The sequence below is a fragment of the Lissotriton helveticus genome, chromosome 4_1 (genome assembly GCF_964261635.1).
Source record: "Lissotriton helveticus chromosome 4_1, aLisHel1.1, whole genome shotgun sequence".
Lineage (NCBI taxonomy): Eukaryota > Metazoa > Chordata > Amphibia > Caudata > Salamandridae > Lissotriton > Lissotriton helveticus.
Genome location: NC_136063.1, coordinates 1,104,943,056 through 1,104,965,708, shown reverse-complemented (window position 1 = coordinate 1,104,965,708; position 22,653 = coordinate 1,104,943,056). Strand labels below are relative to the sequence as shown.

At 47.8% G+C, this 22,653-nt stretch overlaps 1 protein-coding gene across 1 annotated transcript in view; it reads left to right on the top strand.

The window, feature by feature from the left end:
• Positions 1-22,653, top strand: part of SLC39A6 (solute carrier family 39 member 6) — a 408,063-nt gene that overhangs the window by 53,852 nt on the left and 331,558 nt on the right. The window contains exon 2 of the mRNA XM_078687710.1: positions 2,349-2,532. Within this exon, the coding sequence (XP_078543836.1) occupies positions 2,349-2,532 (184 nt within the window). The remainder of the gene's footprint in view (positions 1-2,348; positions 2,533-22,653) is intronic.

Genomic DNA, 22,653 nt, shown 5'->3' with positions numbered 1-22,653 from the left:
CTGGTGGTGTCTGTGCCTGGTGAAAGTGTGCACTGATGGTGTGGTTGTGTGTGTGTGGTTGTGTGTGTGGGTGGGTGTGTGTGTGTGGTTGTGTGTGTGGTTGTGTGGTTGTGGTGGTTGTGGTTGTGGTGGTTGTGGTTGTGGGGGTTGTGGTTGTGGTTGTGTGTGGTTGTGGTTGTGTGTGGGTGGGTGGTTGTGTGTGGTTGTGTGTGTGGTTGTGTGGGTGTGTGTGGTTGTGTGTGTGTTGTTGTGTGTGTGTGGTGTTTGTGTGTGGTTGTGTGTGTGTGGTTGTGTGTGTGGTTGTGTGTGTGGTTGTGTGTGTTGTGTGTGTGGTTTTGTGTGTGTTGTGTGTGTGGTTTTGTGTGTGTTGTGTGTGGTGTGTTTCTGGTTGTGTGTGGTGTTGTGTTTCTGGTTGTGTGTGTTGTGTTTCTGGTTGTGTGTTTGTTTGGGTGTGGTTGTGGTTGTGTGTGTGGTTGGGTGTGGTTGTGTGTGTGTGTGGTTGGGTGTGGTTGTGTGTGTGTGTGGTTGTGCGTGGTTGGGTGTGTGTGTGTGCTTGTGTGTGTGGTTGTGTGTGTGTGGTTGTGCGGCGGGGAAATGCCTGGTGGAATAAATGTTCTATCCTGCCGGAATGTACCTGCAAGATTCTGTCGGTAACTCTGACGTCATTCCTGGGTGCATAAGAGCAGCACTGTGGGTAAAAAGGGAGTCCGCAGCAGGTGCCAGCCACCCCACGTTACATATTTACTTGCACTGCATCTCCCTAGGTTAGTGGCTCTGTGGTGAGTACGCGCTGCATGCATGGAGTGGCGGGAATCAGACTCAGTTCTGAGTCAGTGTGCACCAGGGTGACAGAGGAGCTCGCTGTTCCCCGAGCTGCTGCCGCGGAAGGTACAGTCACTTCATAGCTTGTGCTGCTCGTGCACTTCCACCTCATTACACATATGGACACAAATGTCCTCTGATCTGCTGAGGAAAATGCATCTGTTGTTTGTGCCAAGCCTTGGCCACATGGAAAGCGGTCACAAATGAATAACACTGCAGAGAGATGGAGCCGAGGGAGGTGGCAGGGATCACGGAAGGGATGCCTACAGAGGAGAAGAATGTGCTGTGGAGGAGTGAGAGAAAGGGGAAAGTGGAGGGAGAGAGAAGGAACAAAACGACAGGTGTGAAGGGAAAGAGATGGGACAACAGGATGCTAGAGAAAAAAAGATAGGGGAATATGTAAAAACAGAAAGAGAGAGAAAACATGAAAAAGAGTGAGGAGAGAAAAAATTAGGGGGATGAAAAAGAAGTCAAATTGGAAAGAAAGAATACAATGGGAAAACTAAGGTAGCTGAAAGAAAATATACTGATGGAAAAGAAATGTAGGAAAAGGGATCAATTGAAAAGAGGAATAAAAAGCACAGAGGGGAAAACGAGAGGTGTGAAAAGAGAACTAGGAAGAAAAGAGGATAAACCATGGGAGATAAAGAAGTAGGGTTGGTGGGAGAAGATGGCAGAGCAAAACACGGCAAGAGCTTAAGAGAAATGACAAGACGAGATTCATTTCGTGATGAGGTTTAATTAAAGTTATACATGACTTCTGGATTTGCTCAACTGTGAAAATTCGGACTTCGCACATAGCCATGCGGGTGAGAAAAGAAGACGACAAACTGAAGCGCAGCGTACCTTAAATGGGCACTGTGCTGTTAAAATAAAAGTTGTGTGGCTGTGTCGCGGTGGGGGAGGGGCGGAGGAGCAAGAGGAAAGACAAATGGTGCATGGCGCCTGATCGATTAAAGCTGACGAGAAGGGGGGGGGGGGGAGTGCGAGCAAAGAAGGCAGATGGCAGCTGTGCCCGCGCACGTTCTTGTGAACGCAAGCATTAGGCCAGCTAAACCCTGTGGGTAGCATTTTGAAAACTCATTTACTATAGTTCGAGCAAGCAGCGCATGCGCTGCTTTAGGCTCGACCTAAAAAGGCTATGGCGCAGCCAGCGGTGACCATGTCATAGTGTTTTTTATGTTTACTTTCAGCCATGGCAGCAGTGCTGCCGTACAACCTCGCTAGAAAAATATATTGACCAAGCCAATAGACCTCACATAGTCGAGACCTATTAGCTTTGCCATTGCTTGTTTTAATTTAATTTGGCACGCTTTACAAATATATACGATGTTGCACCGTTTTATTATAGTAACAATATCAAAAGCTGTATGTATGTGTCACATTTCACATTATCTGGATGCCTGCTTGATCATGGTATTGTTTCTTCTTGTTTTGTAACTTTATGCACTATTCACTTGTATTACGTTGTTTTCCTATAATGTGTGCACTTTAGGAATAATTGTGTTCTGCTTTATATTCCGCAGTGTTTAAATGCATCAAGACTGTTGCTGTCTCACGGGATCAGTACCAAAATACACTTGACTGCAGCACAGTTTAGCTATATTTGCCCGGCTATTATTAATCAGATGGACAGTAAATCTTGTTTAGTGCATGCACCAGAAGAAAAGCTGTCAGAAGCCCCACCAAGCAAATATTCTGTCCAGATAGGTAAGGTATTTTATTTGTTGCCATCGATTTTGAAACTTGTTTTTCTTCCGCAAATAGTTTTTGAAATCTAGTTACTGTAGAAAAGCATGACAAATACTTCTTGGATATGCAGGTAATACTTTCATTCTATGTGTACTAAGGGAACCCGCACAAACCATGCAGTCGTTCGATGATCTCCTGCTGTCTTAAAGAACATTCTACAAATCACGTATAAACTTTGTGTGAATGACATTCTGTAATACAGTGGTTCCCAAACTTTTTCGACCCATAAGCCCGGCCTCGGGAGTACTTGCATTTTTCTCCCTGAAAATAATTGGGATGTAGCTGATGAAGGTATTGTAATCATATATGCAGGGTGTTTCATATTACTAAGGCGGCGCCTCTAATAAAATATTCCTATTTACACATCTTTGCCCATGCCTTTTTTAGAGTACCCTCTCAAACTTTTTTAATCCACTTACAGTGCTAGATGGCACCCATATGCATGTAGGCCCCATTGCCAAAGTGTTTCTGTGCTTGAAGAATATTTGCATGCACTTCCATTTCTACCCATGTCATGCGTGCCAACACACCTGTCTCAGCAAGGTTGCTCACGATTTTTTAAACCACATACAGCTTTATTTTTGCTGTCTCCTCCCTAAAATTGCCTCCAAATCAATGCAAGTAAAAAGATTCATCTGATTTATTTTTTAAACATCCCTCTTTCTTGCTTCCAAATGTTGGCATTATGCCGTATATGTTGTTTTACTTCCCTGTGCTCAAGTAGAGAGCAAGCAGGCCTGTCTGGAAATGTGTGTACTGAAAGAAATGTGTACTGGAAGTACCTATGATTCAAGTACAAATGTATATACTAAATAATACTTAGTGTGTTTAATAGACAGGACAACTGTACTTTCCTGATAACTTGCATTGGTGTATAATGCATTTGGAAAAAAACGAAACTAGTAACCAGTCTAACAAAATAAACCAGGCATCTTCCGCTTACTTTGGGAGTGTTGGAACGTGGAGATCCAGCCAAATATGGAGGTCATCTCCCTCGACATGCCATCAATTAAGCACTACGTTTACAGCTTTAGGCATGTCGCTTCCAAATCATCGACATCATGCGTTTAAGTCTAATTAGTTTAACTGAAGGAAACAGACCCTTTAACATTAAATGCATTAAAGTGCTTGGTGCGCGGCTACCCTGGCTAGGTTTGGCGGCTCCCCAGGGAGCCCCGGTGCACAGTTTGGGAACCACTGTGTAATAGATAGAGGCAACTGACTAAATATGGCCCGGGGATGAGGCACCCCAAACACAATTGCGTAAAATAATACAAAACAGAAAAACTTGCAATACATAGTCCTAGTAATTGTTTTGGTCTCCTTTCACACCCTTTATTAGTCACCTCTTTTTTTGTGTGTGTTAATTTCTCCTCCATCTTTCTCTCTTAACGGGCCACAACCCTCACAGTATTATCCTTTGTGAACCAGAACTACCCACTACATTAAGTTCACCTTCCCATCCTTGGATCTGATAGCTTTGTAAAATTTCTCCTGTTGAAAGAATGTTGAAAAGGCACATTCTCTCTTGTTCACTGACAATGAAATTCTAATGTGGAGCCAGTCTCCTACACACATCCTCACATCTTTAGCTGTCCCAGCAATGTCAATCCCTTCTCTCACTTGCAGCAGTTCTGCTCTGCAACTCTCGTCTCTTGCAACTTGCCTGGCTCTTTCCCATGCACCCTGAGCATAGATAATTAAAAACAAAAGTGTTTATTACATTTTCTTTTTTTTAATTATCTTTTTTATTGATTTTTTTTAAACAAAGAGCAAAGCAATTCAGTCAGCATTACATATGTATACATACAGCAACTTAGTGGATATGCCATTTGTTTGGGAGACTTAATCAAAAAAGAAAAAACAGAAATACAGCACTTGGGCATCAGGAACTATTAAGGGAATCCACGGTTATCTTCCACCCCAACCGCTGGTGGAACACATATATCCCCCCATACATATTCCATTTTGACCATACCCGGGACCACTTTTGGGGGCATCCTCTCGCCATGTAGACAGTCTTTTCCCTGAACATGCACAAATCAATATGTGTCTTCCACATGCCAAGTGTGGGAGGTGAGGTACCTTCCCACATCTGGGCAATGTCTCTCTTGGCGACAGCGGTTCCCAGGGCGACCCACAGACTCTCCGCCCCTGTCAAGTCAATGGGTTCCCACACATTTTGCAAACACCTCTTAGCCTCCGGGTGAATATTCTTGTGGAGGCCTACGCAGGTTCCGAGCGGGTGCCTAGCGTCTAGGGCGGTGTGCCATTTCGCTACCACCCCCCTTCCGAGACCCATGGTGCTCTGATTGTTTGCACCTACTAATAAACTTGGTTCAGCTCCAATGTGAAGGAATCCAGACAGTGTTTTTTTAACACCAGCAACCTCAGGTCAGGGTGGGCCTTAGCGCGCCCATACCACCGGGGTTCACCAATACACTACATTGGTCCTGACGAATGCCTGACTAATTGCTCACACAAAGGCAGAAACATGTTGACCACACCTCAGGGATAAAACAGGACTTTTAATTTTGGTCCTTTATCGTACACCTTTGTTTTTACTCATTTCCAATTGGCAAAACTAATAAACTACCTTTTTGACACAATTTTTAGAAATTTTTTAACTCACTTATTTCACACTTCACCAATCACTCAACCAGCTCCGCAGTAAACTGGCATTGCAGCGCACTAGTGTGGCATTCAGGCACTCCTGGTGGGGCCCGATGATGAAGCATGTCATCAACTAGGTTGGAGAGTGAGGGCTTTCTGAATAACCTGAATTGGTTTTCCTCACAGGTAATCCCTACTGTGAATGTCGTTACATGCTTGTTCTTCTCTGACCTCTACTGGTAATACACTCCTTTGTTGATTTCTCGATTTCTCTCGAGGGGAGTAGGAGTGTTTGTTCCATTCCCTTAGTCTCTTGTTGTTACAAGGACGTCTCTCATGACCACATGTATCCCCCTCCAGTATCTTTGTATCTGTTCACACTCCCAGAGTATATGCATGAGGGTGGCAACCAGCCCACATTGTCCTCTGCACTCTCCCCCCGCCCCATTCGTAGCAACTGTGGCCCAGTGATGTAGGTTCTATGGAGTATTTTCAGTTGGACCAGTTGAAGGCGAGCAGAAATCGCCACCTCTCGAGGGGAGGCCAATGCCTCTCTCCACTCCTCATCGTCAAGTAATAGGCCTTCCCTCTCCCAGGGCTCCCGCAATGCAACCAGTGGGTCAGGTGGATTATTGACTAGATTTTTGTATGTCAGCGAGAAGGCTCTCTGTGGGAGCAGACCATCTAGCAGTCTGCCCTCTAGTGGGGATGACTCGAGGGAGGGAGGATCCTTTCTCTAAGGTCCTGGTCAGGGCATGTCGGACCTGCAGATAGCGGAAGTACTCAGTGCCCGCAAGTTCGTATTATAGTAGTAATTGGCCAAAGCGAAGTCTGTCCCCCTTCATCCATAGGTCCCCGATCCGGGAAATACCAATCATGTCCCATTTGTCAAAACCCTTGGAGGAATATAGGCTGCCAAGTCTCTCTGAATCCCAAAGAGGGGTAGCCAGCGTCAGCTTGCGTTGCCACCCCAAACTTCTGTTCACTGAATTCCAGACCTGGACCGAGTGCATGGTGGGGCCGGGTAATGAAAACTTCTTGGGATGTGCATACAGGGCTCTGTTATATATTTCCCCCAGCAGCAGCCATCTCTCCATGGCATAGCCTGGATCTCCTAGGGTGTGGTACGTGCCTTGGTTAATGGCGGCAAGGTGGGCCTCCCAATAGTATTTTTTAATGTCCCGGAGGCTAATATCACCATCGTACCAGTTAAGGACCAGTTTATGAAGCGCTAATCTTGGGTTCCCTTCCCATAACAACAGCCTCTGCAGCTCTTCAATTTCTTTAAAATACCTCACTGGGACAGGGACAGGGCAGTTTTGTAGGGTGTACAAGAAACTGGGCAGGGACATCATTTTAAAGAGAGCGGCCCAGCCCAGCAGTAAGAGGGGAAGTGTTCTCCAGCTGACTACATCCCGACGCAAGGGCTGTAGGGGAGGGAGCAGATTCCTTTCGTAGAAGAGCTTGGGGTCTGCAGTAACAAAGATACCCAGATACCGAAACCCATCCTTTACCACTTTTTATTGAACAGCCCCGGGGGAGAGCCGGAGCTTCGCCACTCAAAGTATAAAGCAGGGATTTATTCCAGTTGATGGAATAGCCTGAAAACTTGCTGAAGGATGGGAAGCTGTCCAAGGCACATACGAGTGATTTCCTGGGAGAGGCCAAATACAGATGGATATCATCTGCGTAAAGCGAGATGCGATCTTCAAATTCCGCCGACCACCGCATTCTCTGAATAGTCGAGTCACGCCGGATCCAGGCAACGAGGGGCACCAAGGAAAGGGCGAAGAGCAGGGGTGACACCAGGCACCCCTGTCTAGTACCTCGGCTAAGAATAAAGGGGGTAGATCATTTATTATTCACTGTCACCTGCGCCAGCGGGGCGAAATAGAGTAGTCTGACCCATGATATGAAGCGCGGCTCAAACCCCAGCTTGTGAAGGAAGGCAAAGAGATAAGGCCACTCAATGGTGTCAAAAGCCTTAGAGGCATCCAAGGACAAGATCACCACATCTTCTCGGATAGTTCCGGCCCTCCCAATCACTCCGTGTACCCGCCGCAAGTTCAGGGCAGTATTGCGGTGGGGCATAAAGCCCGACTGGTCCAGCTGGACCAAGGCACTGATCACCCGTGTTAGGCGGGTGGCCAAGAGCTTGGCGAGGATTTTCGGTTCTGCATTTAGCAGGGAGATGGGCTGATAAGAATCATACCTATCTGTGGGTTTTCCCTCCTTTGGGAAGACCACTATTGACGCTAGTCATTGGTCAGGTGGTAACACTCCCTTTTCCCTACTTTCCTCATACATAGCTCTCAAATGCGGGCCAGCTTGTCTGGACACAGTTTATAGAGCTCAATGGGTAACCCATTGGGGCCCATCACCCTTCCCGGCCTGAGCTACCTGATGGCATGCGCAATCTCGTCATTGGATATGTCGCTATTTGAAAAGTTCCTGTCCTCCTCAGAGAGGTGGATGTCTTGGTGTAGGTCAGCTGAGTCCGTTTCAAGGAGGGACGACTGCGCCCGATAAACGGTACTATAGTGTACAGCGAATTCCTCAGCAATGCGGACGGGGTCCGTTAACCTTACACCTGAGTCAGCCTTCAGTTCAGGCACCAGACAACCCGCTCTCTCCTTCTTGTCCAACCAGGCGATTAGCTTCCCCGCAGTGTCTGGAGTGTCTCTCCTATCCGAGTCTGCCTCTAAATGGAGGATCTCCCGCTCAATATCTTCTTTGGTGTTTTCCTTCTGAACTCCCGCTATTAGAGAGAGGGCTGCCCCTCTAATCACTGACTTGAATGTTTCCCAAAGGGTTAGGGGGAAGTCAACGGAGTCTAGGTTGTCCTGGAAGTAGAAATCAATCGCCTTCAAAAGGTCTTTGCGAACACTGGGGTGTCGCAAGTGCCAGGCGTTGATGGGTGCTACCATGTCAATTCTTTGGTCCCCTAGTACCAGCCATGCCCATATCGGAGAATGGTCAGATATATCTCGTTGATGTGTATGAGTTGAGAGGCGGGCAGAAGTAAATAATCTATCCGGGAGGAGCAATGATGGGCACCCGAGAAAAAGGTGTATTGTGAGTCCCCAGGGTGAAATGCCCGCCAGGCGTCCGAGGCCGAACGCCTCCAGGAAGTCAGGAAGCCAGCCATTGGAAGGGCTCAGCGCACGGGGAGGCTGCAGGTCAAGCTCCCACCAGCAATAGGCCCTCCGGCAGGGAAAGTAGCCGGGCCCCTAGATCTGCAGAAGTCCGACTCTGCAGCCCAGGCGGGACATACACCGATAACAATGTCAGTACCGTACCGTCCCAATACCCTGTGGTTGCGACATACCACCCACGATCATCAGTGTGTGAGGACTGAACCGAGAAAGGGAGGGAATGCTTAGCCATAATTCCCTCTCCCCTGGAGCCATAAGTGAAACCAGAATGTGCGACTCCTGGAGGAAGACATCTGGGGAGTGCCGCCTTATGTATTGCAGAACAATGGTGCGTTGTACCTTGTCCCCCAGCACGTTAATGTTCCAACTTAGTAAGGTGAAACTTTTGTCCCAGCGCGTAACCATGGTTGTGAGTAGTGCAGAATATCGTCACCCAAAGCCATATGTATCAGTGAAGCTGATGTAACAACAAAGAGCAACCCCATACCGCCAACCCCCCCGTCGAACACCCCCCTCCCTGCCTCCCTTAACCCATGGGCAAAAACAAGCCCATTAAAAAACTGTGCAGAGTGCCTGTCGCCCAAAAAGTTAAAAACACTAGTTAACTGTGGGGATGAAGGCCCCCTCCCCCGACCCCACCCCTCCCCTCTAAAAAAGAAAAGGGGAAAAAAGCAACGCAAGAAAATAGTCCTTCATTAGGAGGCCGCCAAAGTTCAACACTCAAGGATATAGAGTCATCAGTGTCAGCGTATATAGTTCCGCGTTGAGGCACCACCAACAGGGCCCGGGACTAGAATAAGCAGGATACACAGGAGCTCCGAAGTGGGTTTAGACCACATTAGATTTGACACACCAAGAGGCGACGTTCATCGCAAGGCTCAGCGTGGGTTGTATTCCCCGGCATCTCTCCAGCCCTCCAGCCAGTCGGCCACTGCCTCTGCATGGTCGAAGAACCATGCTACCCTGTTTGCCTCTAGTAGCAATTTGGCGGGGGAGAGCATAGCGTATTTCACCCCTTTTGTCTCTCAATATCTTTTTGACAGCTAAAAACGATCGCTGTTGCTTTGGCATGGCCTGCGTGAAATCCGGGAAGAAGGTGACAGTTGAGTTTTCATACTTGAGAGGCGGTGAGTTCCTGGAATTTTGCAATATCACATCTCGTCTCTAAAGTTCAGGAGCCTAGCCAAAATGGGCCGAGGAGGGGCCCCTGGCTTTGGGTGTCCTCCCGGGACCCCGTGGGCCCTTTCAACTACAAAAAACTTTGAAAAGGCCTTCGGCTTAAGGTGATTGAGCACAAGCTTTTCAACAAACCGGTCCGGCGTCTGCCCTTCCGATTTTTCTGGAATACCTATGATGCAAACGTTGTTCCTCCGAGAGCGCCCCTCATAGTCATCCAGCTTGTCCTCCGCTTGTTTTTTGAAGGTTTGAAGAGCCTGGACTTCGATTTGGAGTTACAAGATGTCATCAACGAGACTCCGCGCAGTAAGTTCCAGTTGCTTGACATTCTTGTGCGTTTTAGCGAGATCTGCCCTAATCAGAGTCCACTCCACTGTGATGGCGTCCATGCGTTGTTCCATGGAGGTGCGCACCCCCGCAATGGCCTCCATTAGGTCTCTAAGGGAAAGTTCAGGGGTTTCACACTCCAACCCACCAGCAGGTTCAGTCCGGGCTGGGTGCTCGGGGACAGGGCCCTTGGGACAGGTATATTTGTCCAGCTTGCTCTGCAGCGTTGTTTTTAGAACCTTACCGCTTGCCATTGCGTCCGTTACAAGAGTATCTAGGCGGCGCAGTCCTATACTCAGTTGCGGGATCCCCACCAAGTCTGCCATGGAGAACTGTCTGCGACGGGGGAATCCATGGCCCCTCTCTGGTGGCAAGCTGTGCCTCCCTAAGGGGGCCCACAGGCACCGTAGGTCAAAAGCAGAGTCTTTTCTTAAGGCCCTGCAGGATCCGGTCCCACCCCCGCAGGCTGTTACGGGAATTTGGTCTCTCAGGCTTAGCTCCCTCTCCTGTCCACACCGTCTGCACTCGAAGGGGCCCTAATGATATGGATATAGAGCTCTGGCAATGATTATCCTTCCCCCTGGGGGCCGCTCACCGATGGGCACCTCCGATTCGCGGTCTGGTGTGAGACCGCCTCTGAAGGCGGTGCAGGTAGACCACCGCGGCTTAAATTAGGCGCGGGCCCGCACTTCTGCACGGCCACAGCAGCCCCAGGAACCTCGTCGGGACGCGGCTGAAGGTAGCGGGAAGGCCCCAGCCCGTAGAAGGCAGCGCTCCTTCCGCTCACGTTCGGCAGGGTCGGAAAGCAAATCGGCTGGGTCTCAGTCCCTCAGGGTGGCCTCTCCCAACTTCAGGATTCGGGTCAGTATAACGGATGGAGGGGTTTTATGCCGGAGGGTACGGAGCTACCTCAAAATGCGGCCATCATGCTGCCGCGCGTAACCATGCCCCGTTTATTACATTATCAATACAAAAACTGATATCAAAGAAATCTAGCAGAAAAGGTAACACATAAAGAAGCCAAGAAAAACATCAAACAAACCCAGCAGGTGGGTGCTAGTATGACACCAGTAAAACATGTATGCCCCCTTATAGCGGGTATCGGAGAACGAGCAATGGCAATCATATGTCCAGTTCCAAACAAGGATCCACCATTTTTATCCAGGGTCAAGGAACAGTAGCGCCAGCCTGGGCTAGAGGCACATGGTCACCATTGTCCCCTTCCACTTGTCGCATTCGAAAGCATGCAGATTGACTCTACGCCACCTAACGATGTTACTTGAGGGCAGCAGGTAATCCTGTCTCAGCGGAAATAGGAGGGGATAGCACTGTAGTGTAGTTCCTATATTCCTAATAGGCTCTGCGCATTGGAATAATATATCCTACAGATTTGACGTAGGACTGAGGTCAACTAGGTCTCTATCGAATATACTAAACTTAATTGTGTGTGTGCTAGCTAACTCAGAGGTCACTAGAAACTTTCTCGAATACACAAGAAGGGATTAGTTTCTGACAACCGCATAAACTTGACAACTTTGTTTCCCAAGAATAAGAAATATATTTCTAGAGTTGCGGAAACAATAGATAACTATTTTACTCAGTCAATCGTGCATGCTTCGTTTCAACAGAGGTGCAGAGAAATAGAGAGACGGGCGTTTTCAATAAAAAGGGTTTATTGAACAGTCTTATTTCTCATGCAAGAGAAGTGAACTGCTACAATCGTTAGGCAGACTGCAAAGTCTAATGCGTACAGCGTAAACAGTAATATGAAATAATACTGTAAGAGTATTGTATGGTTTCTAAGCCATATAAAAATACATACATAAATAACAGACTAAAATACTCAACTGGTGCTTCTAAAATATGCCTACCCCAATGTACCTAACCTAAGTCTAGTACGAGGGAAGATGAAAGTGTTGTTTAGCATAGGTTTAGTTTTGCCAATAATCTACCAAAGGTTTCTCTAGGTTCTAATCAGCTCCATACCTTGTTAGAATGAAGGAGGTGTGGTATCTCTGTCTCGGGACTCGATTTCCCAACACCCCGCAAGGGGAGCCGGAAACACTAGAGCTGGATTCTCGGCAGGAGAAAGGCAGCTTCCTGATTAGTGCGTCAGCTGGAGAGTCAGCTTCCTTCGGCACTTCCTATAGTGAGCTGCGTTGGGCAAGTAGGTCTTCGAACTGCTCCGAACCACCGTATCTTGCTAGAGCAAGTGAAGGTATATTTATACCTTGAAGGTGTTTAGGAATGCCATAGTTTGACGTAAAGTCAGGCATATGAATGTCAGGAATGAACCCCTGGGGAATATTTGTTCATTGTAAAGTAACTGAGTTCTTGGAGAAATCAATATTCAAGCAAGGGAAAGTTCCCTAACTGCTTAAGCCGGTTTTCCAAGAAATCGTTGTGACGTTTGGTGAACGGATGGAAGTAGCCATGCCTGTATTTGGGTAGCATGGGCTATGCCTAAATAAGGGCTTGATTTCTATACCTATATAAGGGCAAGGAGAATTGTACCTATATAAGGGCATGAATCGGGAAAATTCAATTGGAGCCAAAAACGCCACACAACACCCACTCCACTTTCTTACGTACGACATTACTAAGTTCTAAACACGTTAAACATATCTAAACATGATGTGTTAAATCCCCCCCACCCAAAAAAAAATACATTAAAAAATGCATTGGTACTGGTTGTACACGAAAAGAGCATTTGTGCTGTACGCATTTAAAGCAATGTTTCATTCTAAGCATATATCAGTGACATTTTCAAAATGCAATCTGAATGAATCACAAAAATACATTGATGAAATGGCTCGTAAATACAGACAAGAATGTCATAATACATATAACTGTTGGTATGAGGACAAGGTCAAATATTGTCTCTAGAAGTTGTCAAAGAATTCTAGTTCTCTATGAATAGTTCTACTTTAAGCAGATCACTTTGTGCCAAAAAATGAAAAATACTAATTTGGAAAACAAAAATTAATCATATGAAAAAGAGTTCCAAAGCTAGAACTTTTGTTTTGAAAAAAGGAAGGTCGAATTCAGAGTCTCTCAGAACACTGTGTGCCAATTTAAAAGTCAGTGTTATTGTTTGGAGAAAACATCAAATCGTCTAAGTTTGTAAAGAATTTGTCTACCATTGTAGGTGAAAGTTGGATACCCTTGTTTTTTTTTTTTTTTTTTTTTTTTTTTTTTTTTGTAAGACCTTTATTAGCAAAAAGATTTTTACACAGCATGAGCCTACAACCCTGGGGCCGGCTCGCCACGTTGGTAGTATCCACAGTTATACTTCGCTTGTGCACAGGAGAATAGTACAGTATTACAAAGTCGAGCCCCCCCACACATCCTCCGTAGGTCCACAAGCCGACGCATTACTTGAGTCTCACCATTTAACATTTTCATAGAAGGAAAACAGAAGTCAACATACCCCAACTAAGACCTCACAGCTCCATCGTACACATTCTAAACATCAATTACGAAAATAGTTCTCACGCCCTCCAAGAGTTGCCATCCCCAGATACGGGTCCGTGCTTCAACAACCTCCCAGTTAGATTGAAAGTAAAGGAGAGTTAATCTTCCTCACTGGCCTGCAGAGAGGTGAGGTAATCTGTTAGATAACACCAAATGTCCTTTGGCCTGGACTTAGCCGGCAATTGCTCCTCATATGTTTGCAGTTTGTCACGGCATGTGGTCATATCATAGAGCCACTTTTTCTTCGTTGGCATTTTGCGGCTGTTCCAACATTGCGCCACTTGTCTCTTCGCCATTAGCAAAGCTATTGCACAAAATTTTCGCTTTAAGGCCCTGAATTGTGGCACAATACCCAGCAGACAGATCTTGGGTGTGCACTGCACCACTTCTCCCAGTATCAACGCTAGTGTGTCTGTAACCTCCCCCCAGTATGTCGTCACTCCTGCGCAGTCCCAGGCCAGATGCCCAAAGTCCGCCCCCTCCCTTCCACACCTTTTGCATTTGTCTTCCTCGTACAACCCAAACCTGAGCAATTTCGACGGCGTATAATATACTTGATGAAGAAATTTAAAATGAATAATCCTCAAATTGCCGTTAGGCGTCAGTATCTGTGTTAAAGCGCAGGTGCTACTCCATTCCTCATCTGTTAATGGTGTGTCCATCAATGCGTCCCACCGCCCCTTAGCCTTATGAGTGTTACCCGCTATCTCTGATTGCGCTGCCGTATATAATCTGGACACCAAATGCGAAAGATCATCAGAGGTAATTATCAGTTGTAATGGTGCAAGGCAGTCTGGTTCCTGTGGGAACGTCGGGTAGTGTTCCCTTAATGCCCTGGTCAACCTGTAGTACGTGAAACTAAACATAGGAGTCCGATTTTGAATGTAGTGCAGTTGTTCAAGACCTACGAATGTGCCTTCCTTAAACACATCACCCAGTCTGTCAATCCCAGCTTTACTCAGCAAAGACATCCCAACCTTTTCCCCAGTTACAGACAGGGCCTGATGATGTTGCAGCGGCATGGCAGGTGCATAGAGCGGGGCCTTATGAGCCAATTGTCCCAGCCTGTGCCATGCTCTAACCGTCGTATCCACAGTATTGATATCGTTTGCATGCAGTGGCGGCCTCCTGTGCGTGACTATTGCAGAGAGAGGAACCGGATACGCATCATCCCTTTCTATAGCTGTGTGTGTTAGATACGGGACTGTATGGTACCAATACGCTGCATACTGTGCCTGTGCACATAGGTAATAGAGGAGAAAGTCCGGCACCCCGAACCCACCTTGCGCGAATGGTAATGTAAGTGTTTGCAAGTCAATACGAGCTTGTTTGCCCGCCCATATTAGCGTCCTCACCAAGGAAGACACTCGGCGGAATATCGCCTGTGGTGGCGTGATCGGTATGTTGTTGAACATATAGAGCAACTTGGGTAGCACGTTCATCTTGACTATAGCTATTCTATCAGCCAGCGATAGCGGCAGGTGAATCCAGCGTTGAATTTTGTCTTCCAGCTTGGAGAGCACCACCCCATAGTTCGCTCGTAGAACCTCATCCGGATCCCTGTGATACATAACTCCCAGGTATCTAATCGGCTCACTCTGCCATTCCAACGGAAAGTCTACTGCAAAGGACAACGTAGTGTCAGTGAGGGGTATTATGGAGGACTTAGCCCAGTTGATCGCTAACCCTGAATGCCCGCCAAACCTGATGTATTCCCTAAGCAGCGGGTTCAGGTGTGTCTCCGGGTCCCGGACGTATAGTAACATGTCGTCCGCATATAATGAAATGTGGAGAGGTCTATCAACAAATCTCAGCGCCGACTCCTTGTAGTTCTGTCGCACTATGCACGCCAGTGGCTCCAGAGCCAGCGCAAATAGCAGTGGCGACAGCGGACAGCCCTGCCTGGTACCACGCTCTACAGCAAACTGTTCCGAGACATAACCATTTATTCTGACCCTGGCGCGCGGTTGTGTGTACAGCAAAGAGACCCATTGCACAAATCTCTTGGGGAACCCCATTCTATGCAGGACCGTAATCATGTAACGCCATTCAATTGAATCGAATGCCTTGGCGGCGTCTAGCATTACAGCCACCGCCTGAACCGTGGGCTGCAGGTAGTGTGAGAGTGCAAATAATGACCTAGTATTGTGGGCAGTCGATCTGGTGGGTACAAACCCAGACTGGTCCGGCAGCACCAGTCTGGTCATCAAGGGGGATAGCCGACCTGCCAAGAGTTTGGCGAGAATTTTCGAATCTACATTGATCAGGGAGAGAGGTCTATAGGAGTCACACTCCTCCGGATCCTTGGACGGCTTTAACAGGGCGATAATCATCGCTTCTCGCAGTGATGGGGGAAGGAGCGATCTCTCCAGGGAGGCACCATACATCGCCACCAAGTGTGGAGCTATCTTGTCCGCGAAGTGCTTGTAGAATTCCGCGGTGTACCCGTCGGGGCCCGGTGCCTTTCCATTTGGCAAGGAGCATATCACTTCAGTGACCTCCTCCACCGTTACGGGTCTGGCCAGGAGCTCCCGTTGCCCGTCCGACAGCCAACCAATCGCTACGTCATGTAAGTAGTCGTTCGTGTCCTCCTCCGGTGCCGTGGGTTGTGACCTATACAGTGAGCCGAACGAGTCCACAAAGCATCGCAGTATGTCCGCTGAGTGTGTTTGCAATACCCCTTCCCTGGTTTTAATTCTAAGTATTGCTGTTTGCCCCTTACCCTCACAGATTTTCCGAGCCAGCAGCGCCCCTGGCCTTCCCCCTTCTCCGAAGGTTCTAGCCACATGTGGGCGGTCTAGGTACTTCATTTCAGATTCCAGGAATTCTGCATGTTCAGTATGCAACTCGCGTAGTTTAGGCAGCAATGAAACGTCACTAGTCGTCTCATATTGCACTTCTAGATCTCTCATCTGCTGTTCGCAACGGTGGATCTGATTCCTGACGTCTTTTAGCACCCCTATGGTGGTGCCAATGCATATACCCCTAATAGTGGCTTTGAACGCTTCCCAAAGCAGGCACGGGTCGTCCGTCGTCTGCGTGTTAATATCAAAATAGTCATTTATTGCTGTCACAATGGTGTTTACATATACCGTGTCTGTAAGAGCACGGGAATTGAATCGCCACTGGAAGGGGGGAGGGGTGTACTGCGGAACGTCCACCCGCAACATGACCGGATTGTGGTCCGATAATGTACGTGGCAACACCTGTATCTGTCGTACCCACAAGGCCCAGTCTCTCGATCCCAACCAGTAATCCAATCTAGACCAACTATTGTGATATGTTGTGACGTGTGTGGCGCCCGGCGTGTCAGTGTGCTGCAGTCTCCAGAGATCCGCTAACCTTAAATCCTGCATCATGTGGTCTATCAATTGTCTCGATTGCTTATGTGGCTCCAATGAATTAGAGGAACGGTCTATCCCGTCCTGCAGTGTCACATTCCAGTCCCCCCCGCATAGTATGTGCGTGTCAGTATGTTTTTGCAAGTGATCCCAGATTTCCCTAAAAAAGTCCGGTGCCTCAGTGTTAGGTCCATACACGTTAAGCAGCGTAACACGCTGGCCCCGCAAAGTACCCGTTACTATCACGTATCTGCCATATGGGTCCTGTGTGACTTGGTGCGCTGCAAATTCCACCCCTTTCCTTATCAATACTATCACTCCACGAGAGTAAGAAGAATAGGAAGCCCTGTATACAGACCCAGCCCATCTCGCTCCCAGATGTGCGTGAGTGTTGGGTGCTAGGTGTGATTCCTGCAGAAACGCCACATCCACTTTCCATCTAGTAAGACTGGCAAAGATCTGTCTGATTTTCTGAGGCCTTGAAAATCCCCGGATGTTCCAGGTGAGCACGTTTAAATTACCCCCGCCCGTACTTCCAGAACCCTTGAATAGTATCTAATGCAAAACATAACATTTTCATACAGTTACATGACGCAAACAATATGATTTTTCCCTTCGCATGATAGCTCTCCATATCTACGGTAGGCAGTCCCGGCGGAGAACCAAAGAACACCTTCAGAAACAGTGCTGTCGGTCTATGCAAACATACAAATAACCCCCCCTCCCTGATCCCACCCACTCCAGCATCCCCAACCTGCCGAAGCCATATCCCTTCTGGGCACCCTCCCCATACACAGAAAACTTTCAACTCAATGCCCATATTCAGAACTTGTGTTGGGTATTACCCTCTGGGAGGACCGCTAGGTGCACACTACAACACCCAGAATATGGGTGCGGCAACACTATATAAACTGTGTATAAGCGTGAATTTTGTGATCCTCCGCCACCCTCCCCTCCTCCCTCCAAGCAGCGCCTAGTATTGTCCAATCAGCGTCAATGGCACAGGGTAACTTAACTATTCTACAACTTCTGCCGATGGCGATTTCCGCACTACTCTCCTCATGTACAATGGTTAGTGTGCGCCCTGAGACATACTCTGCCTTGTCGTGAGGCTGCACATTTGAGTCTTCCAGGAGCGAATACGCAATTGACGGGTGTCACACCCCAAAGTCTAGCTGCGCATGGTGCATCCCATTCCTTCTCCGGTGACTCTCCTGTACCCACTATCCCATGCGCCCTAAAATCACCATCATATCGCCGTTGTTTCAGCGTACATGTGCCGCCAGGCGTGTCTATTGTTAACGTGTTCTGGCAAAAAACAAAAATAAAAAACAGCCAGCGAGAAAACATTATGCGTTGTAGCAAATCTTCATACTACAAGAAGTGTCAGTCCCTGAAATATATAAGCAGTGCATCACCATCTAACTGATCCGCCCTGCGGATCCGGCAGCCATCTCTGCATAGTTCAGTCTTAGGCGAACACGTGGCAACACACAGCCGTCAACAGTATATCATAACTCACCACCTGCAGATGTGGGACATTTCCAGCGGCCTCAGTCCGAGTCTCTCTGTTGCTCATTTTGCGATTCCGCCCTCGCTTCCCGCTGTGCCTTTTTAACAAACTCCAGGGCCGCTTTAGGTGTGGGTAGCACCAGTACCTTCTCCTTCCACACCACTCGAAGCCGCGCTGGGTACAACATGGAGTATGCAATGTTCAAATCACGCAGCTTAGCTTTCACTGAAGCATACTCCCTTCGGGCCTGTTGTACTGCAACTGTGTGGTCCGGGTAGAACTCCAGGGAGTTGCCTTGATGCTGTATTTTACCCTTCTCTCGCGCAAGCCGTAGGATGGTATCTCTGTCCCGATAGTTTAGGATCCTCGCCACTATCGGTCTAGGTGCGGCACCAGGTGGCGGCTTGGGGGCCAGTGATCGATGCGCCCGCTCCACTATGAAGATCGATGAGAGGGCCTCCGCCCCAAAAAGATCCTTGCATAGGCCTTCGACGTAGTTTTCCATCTTCCCCGTGTTTGTCGTCTCCGGCAGGCCCGTGATACGCACGTTGTTGCGCCTCGAGCGCGCTTCCAAATCCTCCTCCTTCGCTCTTATCACTTCCAGTATTTTTTCCATACCCGTGCATTTGGAGGTGGAGGCACGTGCTTCGTCCTCAACGGCTGAGATCCTGGTTTCGGCTTCATCCAACCTCTCGCCATGTTTTTCTTGCCTTGCGGCCATGCCATCCATCCTGCAAGTCAGGTTGTCCAGCTTGCCGTTGATATCCTGTAGATTAGATTGTATCGCCAACAGGATCTTCTCCATGTTGCTGTTGGTCATATGCTCAGCCGCGCCGCCATTGTCCGACACATCCTCCGTGGATTTGGTTGTTTTCCTGTTGTCGAATGAAATCCTGGGCTGCTGCTTATCCGGTTTCCCCATGTTCGTGGACGGGGATGGCACTTTCCTGCAAACGGGCCGAGACGCCCTCGTGGTTCTTACCGCAGTCGCCGTGATTTACCTCCCGGGGCACTCCACTGCTACAAGCACCACTGTCTCTGTTATTAAGGGTCAGCGTTGGGTAAACCGCCCCTCAGATTCTGCGGGTGATGGGGCTCAAGGCCAGGGTCCCACTGCAACAACACGGCGCAATATAGCAGGGTAGTGTTCTTCTGTTCACGCTGCACGAAGGACAGGTAGTAACTGTCCTGGGCTCTTCACCCCACCACACAGCGCAGGACACCGAGGCGCATATGTCTCGCCAAGCTCCCCGCCTTCCGTGCCACGTGGGCTTCCGGCGCCGACTTTACCGGTCTGTGGCAATTCAAAGATGCAGGAATTGGCAGTGCGCCGGGAGCAAGCGCTAGTACCCAGTAGCGATGGTCTTCATTAGACAGCCAGCCAGGGAGAGCAGTCCCGCGCAGTCTGTGCCCCAAGGCGCGAAAGCAACAATGTCCGCACACCGCGCGGCCATCTTGTCAGGCACTTGTCCGACGATCGTAGTGCGGTAACCTGCCGTGTAAAGTAGGCTGAGGTTGCTTGGCCAAGCGATTCCGGCGGCTACGGCTACAGCTTACCCTGTGTGGTAATCCGCTGTTGTAACGCGCTGTGCTCGCGCCGCCAACACTTCTTTAGGTCGATGATCGCTCAGCGCCGCCAGCCATTTTGTCAGGCATGCGACCGAGCGCTGCAGTCCCTCCGGCTATAAACATCTTCTGCCGCAGAAAGTGGGATTATCACCTCACCGATCGGAGCAGCACTCGTTCCCCCACATGTACAGCCGCTTGGAGGGTGGGTTCGCAGGGGCTAGAGCGGTAGATTCTCACATTGCCAGCGGTCGCCCGGCGGAGCTGCTGTTCAGGCAGCCATCCCGCTGTGCGCCCCCTAGCGCCTCCCCGGATACCCTTGTTAAGAAGATTAATCGCACATAGATGTGAAGCATCGCCGTCAGCATTGGTCGCATTAGCAATGTTCGAATCAGATGATACTTGTGCGCCTATCGCTTCTCGTACCTCATGTCCACATTTTGCGTCTGTGAGCTCTCAATGAATGCCGTCATCAAAATTGGTAGCCGTTTCGGACAACACTGTGCATGAGCCGTCACTGGTCCAAGCAAAGTATAAACATCCGTTGGCATGACTGATGGGAGTGTCAGACAGATGTCTAGCACACATTCTTCTCCGCATTGTAAGCAGCGCAGAACAGGTAAGATGCAATCTTGACAAATTGGTCTGAATGACAGAAACCATGTGGTATTCAATTCTCTTAAACAAGTTAATCCCAAAATTTGGACTATGCACTCACGACACTTCATCGCCAGTAGAGTGGTCTCCACGGCGAACAGGGTATCGCTGGTGACCTGGCTTGCCATATCGAAGCAGTAGGAGCAAAAATAGTATCCCTGCAGCGAGTCGCAAAATGAGAGGCAATCCGCCAAACACAGAGTGCACGAAGTTTGGAAATATTCCTAGGACTGCTTCAAAAAGTGCTAACAGTCCCGAAAAAATCCTCTTAAATACATGTACAATACCGCTCGCATCAGACATGTTTAAGATGCGACTTAACATTTCTGAGAAATGTATAGGGCAATTTGTAGTTAAGAGGGCATGTATCGCTGCAGAAGTCCTTGCGACTTGCAGATCATAGGTCTCTTTGGCCGAGGTCAATGGCACAGTATTCTGTAAAAGAATGGCTTTCATTCTGCTTAAAGTATCAATTCATATAGAAGAGATGTTCAGTGAAGGCCATAACGGCGACTCCCGGTCTGTCTTGGTTTTTGGAAACAATACTTGCATACAGCAAGTGACCCTGGCTGACACAGTTATGAGATAGGGTAAACCTGGCAACATGCCACAGCAACTGTGATCATTCAACATGAGGTAACTTCCATTAGAAAGCTGTCCAAAAATTGGATCAATCACTGCAGCTGGTTAACCTTGCAGGTGGCAGGATAAGTTGTTAGAGGAACCATCACAGGCCCCGTGTAAATTAATACCCTGACAAAGGAGAGAACCGCTTAGTGTGTTTTCACAATTTTTACCACTAAGAAACACCTCTTTCCCCCCACTCCAACATCTGTGTGTGTATGGTAATTCCAAGGATGTCTTGATGTATTCTTTACCCAACCTTTCATATGTGCCTGCTGGTATATGTTTTAGGCAATACTGAAAATGGAAAATTGTAACCGGCAGAGTGATTGTTCCGTGTATTATCCATTCAGTGGCTGGCTTTTCAGCGACTGTAAATAGCAATCTTTCCAGTTTTTCAATGCTCAGCACCGTATAGTCTGCTCCCCTCTGTGCCAGTTTGATCTGTTTATCAGTGAGATTGAATTCTGAAAACAGTGACATGGTGTTGATTAAACGCCAAGGCACATAGCCTGAACGTAGGTTTTGTAACGTCCAGCCTAATAGCATTATAGAACGTAATTGAGACTGACCATGTTGCAGCATGACCAAGTCCTGTTCCATTATGTCTATGGCAGAGGATACTATGCTGTCCAAAGAATATATCCTGGACGACAGAGTCGTTAACCCATTGTCAACGAAAGGGAGAAATTTCTCTAAATGAATACAGTCAATTTCTCGTATTCGTTCTGTAGTCTCTGCTTGCGTAATCTTCCATGCTTGATTATACATTGCGTAGATATCGGCATATATAAAACGTTTATGACGCGATTTAGTAGGTCCTTGCAAGAAGTCCCTTAGATCAGCACCATCTTTAAGTAAAGATAAGTGTTGTTTTACATCTTTTAGTGTAGATTTGTGTAGCCACTCAAGGCACAGTTTCCCTACACTGTATGTTGTTACTATTCCTGGATACTGTCTCTGAACATATCTTGGATCTGGCCTAGTGAATGTGAACCCTTGTGTCTTATTCAGGAATCTATCTTGACAGTTGTTTGTGTCTGTGGGCCAGATTAACAATTGTTTCCAATCTGGATCTGATCTGTTGTGATTCAAAATAGTATGTACGTCGACCTCCCCCTCCGAACTGTTACTGCTGTCAGGTGTAGGTATGGACGGATTGTTTAAATCTTGGCTAACCCAAGACCAGATGTCTGTTGGACAGTGTCATTCAAAAACATAATTTGCTCTGAGATAATGGAGGCTCTAAATAAGGCTTCTAATCCCTGCACTTGCCAGTCTTTTATGCCCCAGACAGTTTTTGTCTCAATGTTGTCTTTCCAAAAGTCGAAATCGAACAAAGACAGCTGAGCATAAAAGGCCACAGAATAAATTTGCTTGGTATTTGTCAACATACTTTTCATTCCTGTCCTATTAACATTTTTAAAGTAAAATGATTCTGGATTTGAAACATTAAAACCTGAAAAGTATGGAAATTTGCCATAAAATGTTTTTGAGCTACCCTTTGGTGGCGTCGGCCAATGTTCCCATTGGGTATACTTCAGTACATTTCTAGGATTTGCAGGTTTGTGCAAGAAATGATGACCATAGTGATTATAACAATACGTTGCTCATAATCTGATGAACTTTCTAA